Below are 13,621 nucleotides of genomic sequence, written 5' to 3'. Positions count from 1 at the left end.
GAGTGTCAGTATCAGACTTTCACTTCCCTCCAATATATAATATCCTTGTCCATCTCACCTGTTCTCTGGTAATAGCCTTGCTGAGGTGAGCTGCTCTCTTTTTGCAGGCATCCTCAAGCTCCTCCCACTCTGTATTGAGGTGGTCGCACCTGCAAAACAGCAGAAATTTACACTGCTCCACAAAGCCAGAACACATTTGGTCCAAACTGAAACCGTACTTATTACAGATCACTTGAACTGTACAGACAAATACCTTCTCAAAGTTGTGTCAAGTGCCCAGCTATATAACATAACCCCTCCCAAAAATTATGAAACATTTGCATACATTGGAGCCAATGGCATCTTTGCAGTCTAAAAATCCAAAATCCTACATTTAGAGAAAGGACCAGTTTCTCTCATGGAATTGGTCGTTTTAATGTCATTAAATTTAAATTTATTCCTTCAGATCAGTGTGCTGGGTTTTGAAAACAATCCCATCTTTGCATCAGTGTTAGGCCTCAAAGACAGGAGTGATTACCAAGCTATTTGGACAAGATCATTCAATGGTGTCTATTTTGTTCTCATTATTTGGTGGACTAAGGTAATGTGTTTGATAATGTTTTATCAATTTTATTATATTATAACTTATTCTTTAACATACCATTTTCCTTGTCTAAGTAAATGCTTATTTTGTGATGGTTTCTAGTTTTAATGCATTTTATAAGCAATGTCAGCGTAAGATAGATTCACTACAATGCACCAATGCACATGAAACTTTTTTTTGATGACAAAAAAAAACAACCACACCTCTGCAGCACCGCCTCTCTTTCTGACTTGTTGGATTTGGCTAGGCTGCGCCCTTTCTTCAGAATGTGGTTCAGGTGTTTTCTATGTGCATTCACTTCGGCCTGCAGCTCCTGGGTTAACACACGAGTACATGAGCAAATGTTAAGTAAAACACAGCCCTGTGAATGTGTCAAATCACTTGAGTCCATTGTAATTCCAACTGAGCTCTCAGCTCAGTTAACAAATGAAGGAAAAGGGGAGGTTTTATAGATAAAGAACTGCAACCCAGCTCGTGCCTTGTGTTTCTGCATGAGGCTGAGGGCCCCAGCCAGAGATTTGTCGTATCCTGTAGATCCAGAGGCAGGAACATGCTCAGAGATCCAGTTGAGCTCAAGATCCACATCATGATAAAATCCAAACAACGACACAGATGCCTCCAGTTGTGCTCGACGCTCGTCCAGAGGTTTCTGCAGGGACTTGAATCTGCCACACAGAGGTTATAAAGTCAAGATGATGATAACCTAAAGTGAGCACTGGACTATATTTATGTTATTACTTTTTAATTACACACAGAATAAAATACCCCAAAGGAGACAATGACAGATAAAACCTGAAGTGACATAGGAAATTGTATTCTATGTATCTGTGTCTTTCAGATTTTGTCTCTGTGTGAGCGTCCTTGTCATCCACTTTTATTTTTGTTGTTATTTTGCCTTTTGTCATTTTACTTCAACAGATCGTTTTCTTAGCTGAGACACCCTGACCTGATCTTGTTTGTACTCCTTTCTTTTCTTCACCATGCACTTGGTTTTATATGCACTGAAGTTACTCTAAATGCAATAAATGCAAATATCTATTTGTTTGAAGATTCAAAGTAACTTACAAAGTGAGATAGGCGTCTGTCTCCTGGAGGATCCTTTGAGAGTCAAAGTGGTTGGAAGCGAGGTGTTTGGCCCTGCTCACAATAGAGTTGATCTTCTCTGCCAGTTCCTTGGCCTCCTGCTCCAGCTGCTGATGCTCCTGCATGAGCACACACACACAAAGTACTCACTGATGTCTAACTGTAAAACCCAGCATCATTAAATCAATGCAGGCCTGTCCTCACCTTCAGCAACTGTCGACTGGAGCGCAGGTCGTGACCTTTGGCAGCATTGTTTAGCATCCACTGGATGGCCTCAATCTTCAGCTTGGCATCCTGTGGAGGAAAAGTACAAGATTTTTCTGAGAATGGAGCTCTGTTTGGACAGCAATTACTTCTCCTGGGAAGGATGGTCTTTAATTTTTTACTCCAGTTGACCTCTAAAATTAGTGTAAATTTAAATTTGGCCAGAAACTATGAACTGTATATAAAAGACAGGGGTCAGTTATAGTGTCACCTAAAGGCTTGTGAAGTCTCAAAGTTAAGCTGTGTTCTTCTTGCTTTTTTGGGAGCCAGTGGTGAGCATATTTGAGGCATACAAGAGGCTGGGGTGTAAAGTTATCAATTAATGCAGGTAGGCTAGGTTGGCAAAGTGCATTCATACATATATTAGTGCTAATTAACTGATTACCTAGCATTAATAAATGCTACAATCTCACAAATCAAGACTGAAGTACAAACTTCTTGGATGGGCTACACAGACAGCATTATTTGTCTGGTAATTTCCTCAAAAAGCCATAAAAGGCACCAACATCACTGAACTGGACCACACAAACGTCTTATCCAGTTTCTCCATCAGTAGTTTACCTGCAAAAGCTCCATCAGCTGCTCCTGCTGCCCCGCCTGTCTCAGCCTGTCCCCCCTGTCAGCCATCTTGTCTTGTAGTCTTTTCCACCGACTCGTGAGCTGAGAAGACTTCCTGCTGATGCTCTGACTGTTGTAGTGCTCTTCAGCAATCATCTCCTCTCCCAGCTTATCACAAACACACACATATGTACTGAAAGTGACATCTCACCAAAGTGCAAGTCGTCTTTTCAATATATGCAACTGTGCATGTGTTGCCAGAGTCACTGTCAAACACTTGTTGTTTCCTCTACAGAAGTCATCATGCTGGGTGAAAAGTTAGAGGTGTTTTACCTGAACAAGTCTATCCAACCAGACTTGGTTGGCCTGCATCTCCTTCTCAGCCGCTTCATGTTTCTTCAGCTTCCAGAGGATGTTTGTGGGGTCTCGGTAGGACTCGTCTTCTGCCACCTTAAACTTCTCCTCCATCCACAACAGCAGCTCATCCGCATCTCTTTGGAACTCCTGCCACACGAAACACCAGGCAAATTCACCCTTATAATTATTATTAAAGAACTTATAACATTCATCTGAGCGCTCTCCTGTAGATATTATGATCAGTGCAGGTACTCGACACAATAAACAACATAAAGTAAAGTATGTTTTCTTGTTTTTAGCATTTTGACAATAGTACTTGGTATTTCTTGGAGTCCAGCAGTAGGTTCCTCCTCTTCCTGCAGCTCTCTTTCAGCCTCCTGTTGGCTTTTTGGATGCTCCTGCTCCGTTCCTTAATGCTGTAAGAAAAACATTGAGGTTTTAAAGATTGGTGACGCAGTTTATTTTAAGGTTATTGACTTGAACATATTGGTTGTTAGAGGGACAATTTAACTAATAATATAAACAGTTCCCCGCCATCTGCCTGAGAAGATGATTGGCATGACCCCTCACAAGCCATTTAATCAAAGTAGCAGAGATGGTATACATGTGGTGTTGTAATTTACAGTGGGGCAAAAAAGTATTTAGTCAGCCACCGATTGTGCAAGTTCCCCCACTTAAAATGATGACAGAGGTCAGTAATTTGCACCAGAGGTACACTTCAACTGTGAGAGACAGAATGTGAAAAAAAAATCCATGAATTCACATGGTAGGATTTGTAAACAATTTATTCGTAAATTAGGGTGGAAAATAAGTATTTGGTCACCTCAAACAAGGAAAATCTCTGGCTCTCACAGACCTGTAACGTCTTCTGTAAGAAGCTTTTCTGTCCCCCACTCGTTACCTGTATGAATGGCACCTGTTTGAACTCATCATCTGTATAAAAGACACCTGTCCACAGCCTCAAACAGTCAGACTCCAAACTCCGCCATGGCCAAGACCAAAGAGCTTTCGAAGGACACCAGGAAAAGTATTGTAGACCTGCACCAGACTGGGAAGAGTGAATCTACAATAGGCAAGCAGCTTGGTGTGAAAAAATCAACTGTGGAAGCAATCATCAGAAAATGGAAGACATACAAGACCACTGATAATCTCCCTCGATCTGGGGCTCCACGCAAGATCTCATCCCGTGGGGTCAAAATGATCATGAGAACGGTGAGCAAAGATCCCAGAACCACACGGGGGGACCTGGTGAATGACCTGCAGAGAGCTGGGCCCAAAGTAACAAAGGTCACCATCAGTAACACACTACAACGGCAGGGAATCAAATCCCGCAGTGCCAGACGTGTTCCGCTGCTGAAGCCAGTGCATGTCCAGGCCCGTCTGAAGTTTGCCAGAGAGCACATGGATGATACAGCAGAGGATTGGGAGAATGTCATGTGGTCAGATGAAACCAAAGCAGAACTTTTTGGTATAAACTCAACTCGTCGTGTTTGGAGGAAGAAGAATACTGAGTTGCATCCCAAGAACACCATACCTACTGTGAAGCATGGGGGTGGAAACATCATGCTATGGGGCTGTTTTTCTGCCAAGGGGACAGGACGACTGATCCGTGTTAAGGACAGAATGAATGGGGCCATGTATCGTGAGATTTTGAGCCAAAACCTCCTTCCATCAGTGAGAACTTTGAAGATGAAACGAGGCTGGGTCTTCCAACATGACAATGATCCAAAACACACCGCCCGGGCAACAAAGGAGTGGCTCCGTAAGAAGCATTTGAAAGTTCTGGAGTGGCCTAGCCAGTCTCCAGACCTCAACCCCATAGAAAATCTGTGGCGGGAGTTGAAAGTCCGTGTTGCTCGGCGACAGCCCCAAAACATCACTGCTCTCGAGAAGATCTGCATGGAGGAATGGGCCAAAATACCAGCTACTGTGTGTGCAAACCTGGTAAACCTATAGTAAACGTTTGACCTCTGTTATTGCCAACAAAGGTTATTTTACAAAGTATTGAGTTGTATTTTTGTTATTGACCAAATACTTATTTTCCACCCTGATTTACGAATAAATTCTTTACAAATCCTACCATGTGAATTCATGGATTTTTTTTTCACATTCTGTCTCTCACAGTTGAAGTGTACCTCTGGTGAAAATTACTGACCTCTGTCATCATTTTAGGTGGGGGAACTTGCACAATCGGTGGCTGACTAAATACTTTTTTGCCCCACTGTATTTGACAGCTAGATGGCACGGTTTCATGTCGTATGGAAAAGAAACAGCCTTGGTGCTCTGCAAACTGTGTGCATACTGCATCAAAGCTTTCCTGTTAGGTTGAAGTAGCAAGCAGATGAGCTTAGATTTGCATTATGCTAATTTTGCAGTGATGTGTGTTCTACTTGTAGAACGATTTACAAACAGAGTGATAGTACCCAATTCATAGAACCAATTCTATTTATCCCTAACTTCTTCTACTCTTATTTCTTTAGTCCCACCCACCCTGTTAAAACCTTCTGTATGCTGGGAACAGTCCATGAGAAGAAAGTTGGCATAAAGGGAACTAAATCAGCTTGTTTACATGGATGAATGTCGGGACTATGCCATGGCTCAGTATATGATAAATAGGTTTAAGATTAGACAAAGAAGGATTATTTTTAAAAGCAAAATATGCAAAGTTACTCCAGTACAGCATAAGAATTAAATTATGGAGTTGACAGCCCACTTTATGGAACAATTTCTGCTGTGTTTTCTTACTGTATTGAAGCAAAGTGCTGCTGGTCGATAAGCTCCTTGCTGCGCTCAGCGAATTTATCCACTCTTTGATCCAAAGCCATAAGAAGACTTTCAAGTTCATCTTGTCGCCCCAGTAGACTGTGCACACTGTCTACCGAGTCCTGCATCAATAAATGTAATCATTATTTTGACATTTTTATGATAGAACATCCTATTTATAACCTTTACTTATAGCAATTTCACAGATTTCTATAAATACTTATTTAGGATTCAAATTTAAGGGTAACATTTCAAGGAGCTGGACCATGTAAAAAGGTGAGAAATGAGCACCCTCACCCCAAGATCTTGGACTTTTAGTCGGGCTTCATGTCCAGACAATGCTGCTTCAATCCGGTCTCCCTCTTGGTTCAGCCTCTGGAGCTCCACACCCTGCTCCAAATGCTTCTTTCTACTAGCCCACAGCGTCTCCAGCCTACTCCTTTCAGCACTGAGATTATCAAGGATTTGTTGGATGTCAACACCGCCTATTTTCCCATTGGATGATCCCTGCAGCAGAGATTTCCCTAAGTTCTCCATCTCCTTCAGCCTGGCAAAAACACACACAGTGGGAGAGACACAGTCCACTTAAATGATGATGTCCATGAGCCAATCTTCTCAATCCCTTTGTCAGAAGGGGATAGAAATGGCTTTCATTATGGACAAGCGTTATGGTAGTTAAAAAAAATACGTGCACAGGATTAATGATTTGAACATTCTTTAGCATAATTTTTAATCATAATAATTTTCATCATAATTTTTTTAAATTCCTATTAACCACTGTTAAAACACTTTGCATTTAAATTTACTGATGCTGCAGATTTAATTTATTTCGAATTAAATAGAATTAAATGAATGCAATTCAATGAATGGAACAACAACACACTAAGCACTGAATGCTGTGCACAGTTTCTGCTATTTACCTGCTCCTCTGTGTCTCCATTTCTAGTTGCAGCTCCTGGTGTTGCTCCAGCAGCGTGACAGCCGAGGCCACATCGCTCGCTGTCTCCTCCTGCAGGAGCCGTTCCTGAACTGAACCCCCCCAGCGCTCTAGCTCCTTGGCCTCCTGCTGGAAACTTTGCAGCCTGCGGGCCTCCTCCAGTTGGTGCTGTCTGTCTGATGCTTGACATTTCACCTGTACAAAAATGTATTTTTTTTTAGTTTGTAGTTTTATTTTAGATTTTTTTACTCAAAACATTTAATAATAATATAACAATAATAAAACAGTAACAGCCTCTGAGTCTGTGTTCATCAGAATATCAAACCTAATTATAATGACCCTTTTCAGTCTTATACCACCTGCTTTGTACATACAAAAAATAAGAGATCTTCACTTTTATTAATAAAATAATGATGTCGAGTATGTCAGTGTCAATGCAAATCAACACGAAATGTTGCAAGCACAAAAGAGATGTTCTGTAGGAACACAGACTGAAGTTTGAACACCTTCACTCTTGGCTACTACACTCCAGTCAGTCTAAAACAAAGAAGGAAAATGTCACCTGATCCAGCAGAGCCTCCAAACCTCGAACCTCCTCCATAATGGCCGCACTCTCTGCCGGACTGCAGTCCTGCTTCCTGTAACACAGGATGTGAGCAAATTGAGTGGAGATGAATGGAGATGTACTCCACCGTGAAGTTTCTTTAGAAAAAACACTTTTAGCTAGAAGTTCATGTAAAGTGTTTTAACTTTGAAACCTTTCAGACTAATGCAGCTCTGTGTTATTCGTAATGTAAATTAAGATACCATTATCATCTGTAATAGATATTTGGAGAGCGGTGAACACATGAACACATCAAAGCCCATGTACCAAGGTACAGACCAGTGTAGGCCAATCCATGAGCCCATTCATGTGAAAGTAATTCACAAAACTATTCTCAGGAAAACTGCAGCTACCTTCAGTGTCACGTCTATGGCTCTTTTAATTTCCTTTATATACATATATCACATCACTGATGAATCATTATGAACATCAAATACAAAACAACAATGACTTATTTCTATCAAATTACAACACACATTTCTAAAATTATTATTATTGATTGATTGATTGATTGATTGGTTGGTTGGTTGCTTAACATATTTGTAACCATCAATTACTTTTAAAGTGTTTTTGATTAAATTAAGTACTACTGAGACAACTGCAGAACACCTCAAAATCCCACAGACTATATCAGACCATACATCTTTGCAACGCTCTTCAGGTAAGCAATCTTCCCCTCAAGCATCTTGATGTCTCTAAGGGCCCGAATCTGGTTCTTCTCCTCAGCAAGCAGAGTGAAGGGGGTGCAGCCCACGTCCACTTCGTCAAGCTGGGACAGCTCACCCTGCAGCTGAGCTTTAGCCTCCTCGCAGCTATGCAGGAAGGACTGCACATCTGCCGTACTCAGCAGCTCCTTTCCTTTGTCATCCTTCAGCTGCTGAATCCGATCCCACCTGCAACACACCAAGAACCCAGAACTATCACACAGTTGTCACACAGTCATCAGGAGCTTCTGGCGCCCCAAAACTGTCCAAAATGCTGTCCTGTACTCAACCTACAGCCCAGGCACTTTATTATAGCATGTTGCTATAATAGCAAACCGTTGTTACTGGGTCCTTCACTGTTGTCATTTTAATAACAGTAACAATGAGACATCACTTTTTCACAGGATCTAGTTTGTGTATCTGGGTCCTTGTGCTGATTTGAGTGATTTGGACTTTTTTTGCACCTTTTGGAAACACTCCTCTTTCTGGATTGGATTTCTTTCTGTTTACTGTGCTGGCTCTTCACCAGCTCGTCTGCCATTTTGATGATATCGTCCAGCTGACCTCGTCCGCTCGCTAACTCAGTCAGAAAGTTCTAAAACAGAAAGTCAAGGGTGAGTCAAAGTATTCAGATATTTTATGAATCTGAGTTTGTCTGAGTTTATTCTGAAGAAGTGAAAATAAAAAAAATCAGGCCTCTTAAATATGTCCAAAAGTCAGAAAAAATCTCAAATTAATCATTTAAAAAAGCAACAAAAAAAAGTTGTTGTTTGGGTGAAAATCACTGAAACGAAAGATTGACGCTACAGAAGAAAATCAGTGAAAACTCAGTGGCACTTAATATGAACTGCTGCCTTATCAGATGTATTCTACCTAAAGCCACATTTTTTCATTTCTGATTAACCTACAGAAGTGACAATTGGAAGCCAGTATTTACCCTGTGATTTTCTGGCTTTAGAGGTTAAAAGTTTCTCCTTCCCAATAAATAATATGATTTATGAGCTTAACTTAAGGTTGATCTTCATCTACAAATCTGTTGGTATCAGAATCCATCTAGCCAGCTTCGACAACACCATGTGCTATTATTTACTCATTTATAAGTAAACCCACAAGGCTAAATTTCCCACCATCAGCAAAAGGAAACACCTGACTGCTGTTACAGTTTATGCTGAGATCTTAACTGAACAAAATGATGGGCTGTGACGTAGTCTTAATATTTTTTAAGAGATGCTTTTAAGGATTAAACAAATTAGAAAAATCATGAGGTATTGGGACATTTGTTTCACCCAGATGAGTTGATCCCCTGTTTTCAGTTTGTAGGATAAGTCTTGTACGATATGTTTGGAAATATTTTTCTGGAGAAGTCTTCACCTCATATTTGGCCTGAACCACTGCTAGATTGTCACCATCAGTGCTGAAGGTGTTGAGGATGTTCTCCTTATCCTCCATCCATGACTCAAACTCATGGCAGCTGTTGTAAAATCGATGAAGACGCAGTATCTCCTCCAGGCTCTTTGTCTTTGTCTGAAAACCAATATAAATATAAATCTGATTTTAGAATACAGCTACTCTGAATGTCCTTTTCTGTATAATAATCTGTCATCTTAATACAACCTCCCACATAACTAAGTAAACAGTTTATATTCTGTATACTGCTCCTTTCTCTCACCTTCACCAGGTTGTACAAGAAATTGTACTCTTGGTCCAACCTGCCCTGTGTGCTCTCCACAGTATCTCTCTGGTACTCGGGGTCTGGCAGTAATGTGGTTTGGATCTCAGCTGTGCCGCGACGCATAGAGCTTTTTCGCCTTGGACGACTCAGTTTCTTGCTTGAGCTTTCTGGCATATCATTGGCTGAGGCAGGTGGAGTGGGTGGAGGAACCTGAAGAGGGTGTGATAAAGTTATTGACACTTTAAAAAAATACATAATAATTTATTTTCACACTGCCCACTAACAAAGCATGTCCACTAACGAGATGTGATATTTTCATAATCTGACCAAAGAACTGGTTCAGTATTGATCATACACTGGATGGCAGCATATTCAGGTAGGTTTTGGGAATGGACTGCTGGTTTCCTCCACTGTCTCTGGCCACAACTCTGTCTCCATCCGGCTCACTGCTGACGATGGTCACAATCTCATTGCGGTCCCACGGAAACTGACCTGAAATCAGGTTAGTTTATACTTTACATTTCAATAAAGTATCTACTATGTGTTTTTCTGTTGTGTGATTTCAGATATAGCCCATGTCTGTTCATCACAACACACTTGGCTACATTTTAGAAATGCAAAAATGAAAACAGTTACAATTTACATAATCTGCTTTTCCTTATTTTCTGTCATCATTTTTTTTAGCACAGATTACTGCTCTTCATAGTAAACCACAGAGTAAACCTGTGTTAACCTGGCCTGTGTTACAGAAAATAGCGAATTGGAGTAAAGCCACTTTCAGACATGGTTAATAGAGAAGGACATAATGCATGATATTTTTCCTCTTAAATTGGCCTGTTATCTGGTCCTCTCTGTAAACAAGAGCATCTCTATAAATTTGCCTAAATATTTAATGAATATTTTTTATGTGACTTGGTCTGACCTGAGTAAGATTTCTGTTTTAAGAGAAAAATGGGCATTCTGTATCAAAATGAGAAATGAAATAACACAGTGTAGTGCTGGCAGATTATTTAGTGCAGAATATAGGCTTGTGTTTTCATGTATGAGTAGCAGTCACTCCTTATCATGCTATGCAACACAACAGTGACACTAAGTACTCCAGTACCTCTGCTGTATCTGAAGCGGACTTTGGCCTTGATTTCCTCTTTCTGAGGGGGGATGCTTACAGGGCCCTTCCCACCTCTGGTACTGGATAGTGAGGTTCGTGCTCCTTGCCACTCCTTCTCCTCTTCCCCAGAGGAATCGCTATATTGGATCATCTTGCCTTGCTGAGGCTCTGCCTACAAGGGATGAGGAAATATTGCCTATAGCTTTGCATCTACTATCACAGTCAGTGTTGTAGAGCCAATATTAGCTATTTGTCAGTTTATTGATATCACAGTTTATAACAGCCAATAAATGAAGATTAAAAAAGTAAGGAACACATAGGAGAAACATCTTTCAACTATGTTATATTATTTTAGTAAGGACTCATTAATAACTACACATAAGAAATGTTAGGAAAATCTATCTGACAGAAACAATATCTGAATAAAGCATGCAGAATGACCTGCTGTGCAGTCAGCGCCGTCAGCTGTGCTGCAGTTTTTGACTGTTCTGACAGTCTCTTTATCTCTGAGGCATACGCTGCCATCTCCTTCTCCAAACGAAGGTGGCGCTGAAGAAGCAATGCTGTGCTGGAATCGTCCTTCCCATGATCCTCGCTTATCAGCAGTGGCTTCCTGTCACCTAGCCAGGAGTTAGCCTCCTCCACATCTGCAAAATACTGGTCAGAGAAATAAAGGTTACTGTCTTAGAGCATGTCTATAGAGATCAAGAGCAGGTTCCAAAAGACCACACAAGAAAATAAAACATAACATACGTGACAGGATGGTTAGAACCTACACAATAACAGCAGCACACAGGTAAAAATCTGACTGCAAAATAATTAGACTAACTGTAAAAAAACAGTAATACCTCAAAAATGTGTTTGTTGTGAGCAGAGATAGGAGTTTACAGACAAAAAGAAGCTACACTAAACAAAAACAGCTTTTTTTCAATCTTCTCTTCTTCTTCTCTGCCTTTAATGACACATTATTCACTAGTGTTGGGATTTCCGGCTCTTTTTAGAGAACCGGCTCTTTCGGCTCCGAACCGGCTCTTCAGGTTGTTTTGTTGATTTAATTAATTTATTATTAACAATAATATAAAATTATGCACAAAAGGAATTACTAATGTAAAAAAAAGTGGTTTTATTTATATATAAATATAAATATATACAGTGGCCCCTAGAGAAAAAGCACGTACAAACTCCAAAACACATTTCTAGCGTTAACTGAACTTCAAAACAGAGCTACCTAAATATACTTTTATTTATTCACTCCACATAAAATGTAATAAATAAATCATATAAAACAAAAACAACTATTCACATTTCAACTTTAACTATTTAAATTTTCAGCTTTTTCCTTTTAAACAAATTTAAAGTGAAACAACACAAAACACTGCAAACCACAACACAATTAAATATAAATAAGAAAAAATATGAAAACAAAAAGAAGATGCATATTCTCTGTCATATGGGCCTGCATGAATAAACTTTCTGAATCCTTTATCATCCGCAACTGAAAATAGTTGTGGATGATTACTATACCTTTCTAATGTGACGTTGTTGTCCCTGGCTCTCTTTCTCTCTCTCTCCCTCCCGCTCTGTTCCTGTGCTACTGCGAGTGTAACTACCGCCCCTCCCCCCTCTGCCCAGCGCAAAGCACAAGGCTCGTGTACGGAGTGAAGCGGGAAAAAGTGCGAGAGAGAGGGTGAGAGAAAGGGGAAAAAAAACCACGGCTTGCGATAAGGAGCCGGCTCGCCACTATTATTCACCTGCTTTATGGTAGCGGCAGCCTGCAGTCTGTCGCGGTGTCCCGTCACCTCGTCAGTCAGGTGGCTCCACTGCTTCTTGAGAGTCCTGATCCACTTCTGAACAGCTTGCTGATTCTCCTGACTCTGTTTGGAGAGCAGATCCTGACCTCGACCCAGGACACCTTTATACAAAGACTCCTGGGCCTGGACCTCTGCCTCCAGCACCTATCAAATTATGATTTATTTGAAGTGGCATTTAGAGTCAAGATAGATTTAAATTGCCTTTATTCTCAAGGTGGGGTCATGTTCAGCCTAAAAACAGTCAGATTAACCAGATTACATGACTTAAACCAGAATTTAAATGTTATTATTTGTCTGTTTTGTTTAGATGCACTTCTGTTCTTTGCATTGCTGTTTCTTGTTTATGTTATTTTCATTTCATTTAAAACTTGGCAAATATTGTTTCGTGGTCTTGGGCTTTGGACTTTTTTCAGCTTGTGTATTTTTGAATTCTTAAGTCTTAGTTTGATTGGTTATTCCCGATGACTTAATCCTTTGTTTCACTTATTTCGGTTTGTTTGTTTGTTAGAGTCATTGTGTTGGTGTTTTGTTACTTCCTGTTTTATTTTTATAGTCTTTTGTCACTTGTGCTTTGTTTTTATTCCTACTTCGCTTGTCTCAAGATTAGTTTCAATTGTCACATGACGAACATTTACCTCGTTACCTCTTGTATTGTCTCTGTCGTCCTTGATGCCAAGTGTCCCTTGATGTTTTGGATTTCCTGCTTTTTGTATTCAGCTTCTGGATTTTGGCTTGGTTTACTCTCTGGGTTATCACCATTAAAACTTGCTTAGAGTTTAGTCACTGTTTCCTGCATCCTGGTTTTAGGTCCATAATCCCTCAACAATCCACACAGCATGCAACCTATTGTAGGTCCAACTCTATATTGTCAGGGCCGTGAGTCGGAGCTCAGGATTTATGTTTTCTTCTTTTTAAGATTATGTTTTACACAATATTCTACATTCTTGTGGTTAATATTATTCATGGTTCTGTGCTTGGCCTCCCCTGTGTCCTTGTTGCTTGTGTAGTCTATCATGTCTCTCGCGCATGTTAAATTTTCTCTCCGTGTTGATTCATCGGGCGACCGTGGCTCAGGGGGTTGGGAATCGCATCTGTAACCGGAAGGTCACCGGTTCGATCCCTGGGCTCTCTGTCCTGGTCGTTGTGTCCCTGGGCAAGACACTTTACCCTACTTGCC

The 13,621-nt window shown here is 40.5% G+C and overlaps 1 protein-coding gene across 1 annotated transcript in view; it reads right to left on the bottom strand.

The window, feature by feature from the left end:
• Positions 1 to 13,621, bottom strand: part of sptbn5 (spectrin, beta, non-erythrocytic 5) — a 51,314-nt gene that overhangs the window by 25,169 nt on the left and 12,524 nt on the right. Inside the window, exons 16-35 of the mRNA XM_026192223.1 lie at positions 12,385 to 12,588; positions 11,075 to 11,290; positions 10,631 to 10,805; positions 9,881 to 10,017; positions 9,523 to 9,735; positions 9,225 to 9,377; positions 8,318 to 8,448; positions 7,791 to 8,042; positions 7,108 to 7,183; positions 6,529 to 6,740; positions 5,906 to 6,155; positions 5,591 to 5,730; positions 3,162 to 3,261; positions 2,822 to 2,992; positions 2,492 to 2,656; positions 1,871 to 1,960; positions 1,649 to 1,785; positions 1,062 to 1,248; positions 787 to 896; positions 59 to 149 (exon numbers count right to left, since the gene is read on the bottom strand). Of these exons, the coding sequence (XP_026048008.1) occupies positions 59 to 149; positions 787 to 896; positions 1,062 to 1,248; positions 1,649 to 1,785; positions 1,871 to 1,960; positions 2,492 to 2,656; positions 2,822 to 2,992; positions 3,162 to 3,261; positions 5,591 to 5,730; positions 5,906 to 6,155; positions 6,529 to 6,740; positions 7,108 to 7,183; positions 7,791 to 8,042; positions 8,318 to 8,448; positions 9,225 to 9,377; positions 9,523 to 9,735; positions 9,881 to 10,017; positions 10,631 to 10,805; positions 11,075 to 11,290; positions 12,385 to 12,588 (3,210 nt within the window). The remainder of the gene's footprint in view (positions 1 to 58; positions 150 to 786; positions 897 to 1,061; positions 1,249 to 1,648; positions 1,786 to 1,870; positions 1,961 to 2,491; positions 2,657 to 2,821; positions 2,993 to 3,161; positions 3,262 to 5,590; positions 5,731 to 5,905; positions 6,156 to 6,528; positions 6,741 to 7,107; positions 7,184 to 7,790; positions 8,043 to 8,317; positions 8,449 to 9,224; positions 9,378 to 9,522; positions 9,736 to 9,880; positions 10,018 to 10,630; positions 10,806 to 11,074; positions 11,291 to 12,384; positions 12,589 to 13,621) is intronic.

This window comes from Astatotilapia calliptera, chromosome 14, assembly GCF_900246225.1.
Source record: "Astatotilapia calliptera chromosome 14, fAstCal1.2, whole genome shotgun sequence".
Lineage (NCBI taxonomy): Eukaryota > Metazoa > Chordata > Actinopteri > Cichliformes > Cichlidae > Astatotilapia > Astatotilapia calliptera.
This window is presented reverse-complemented; position numbering and strand designations above follow the sequence as displayed.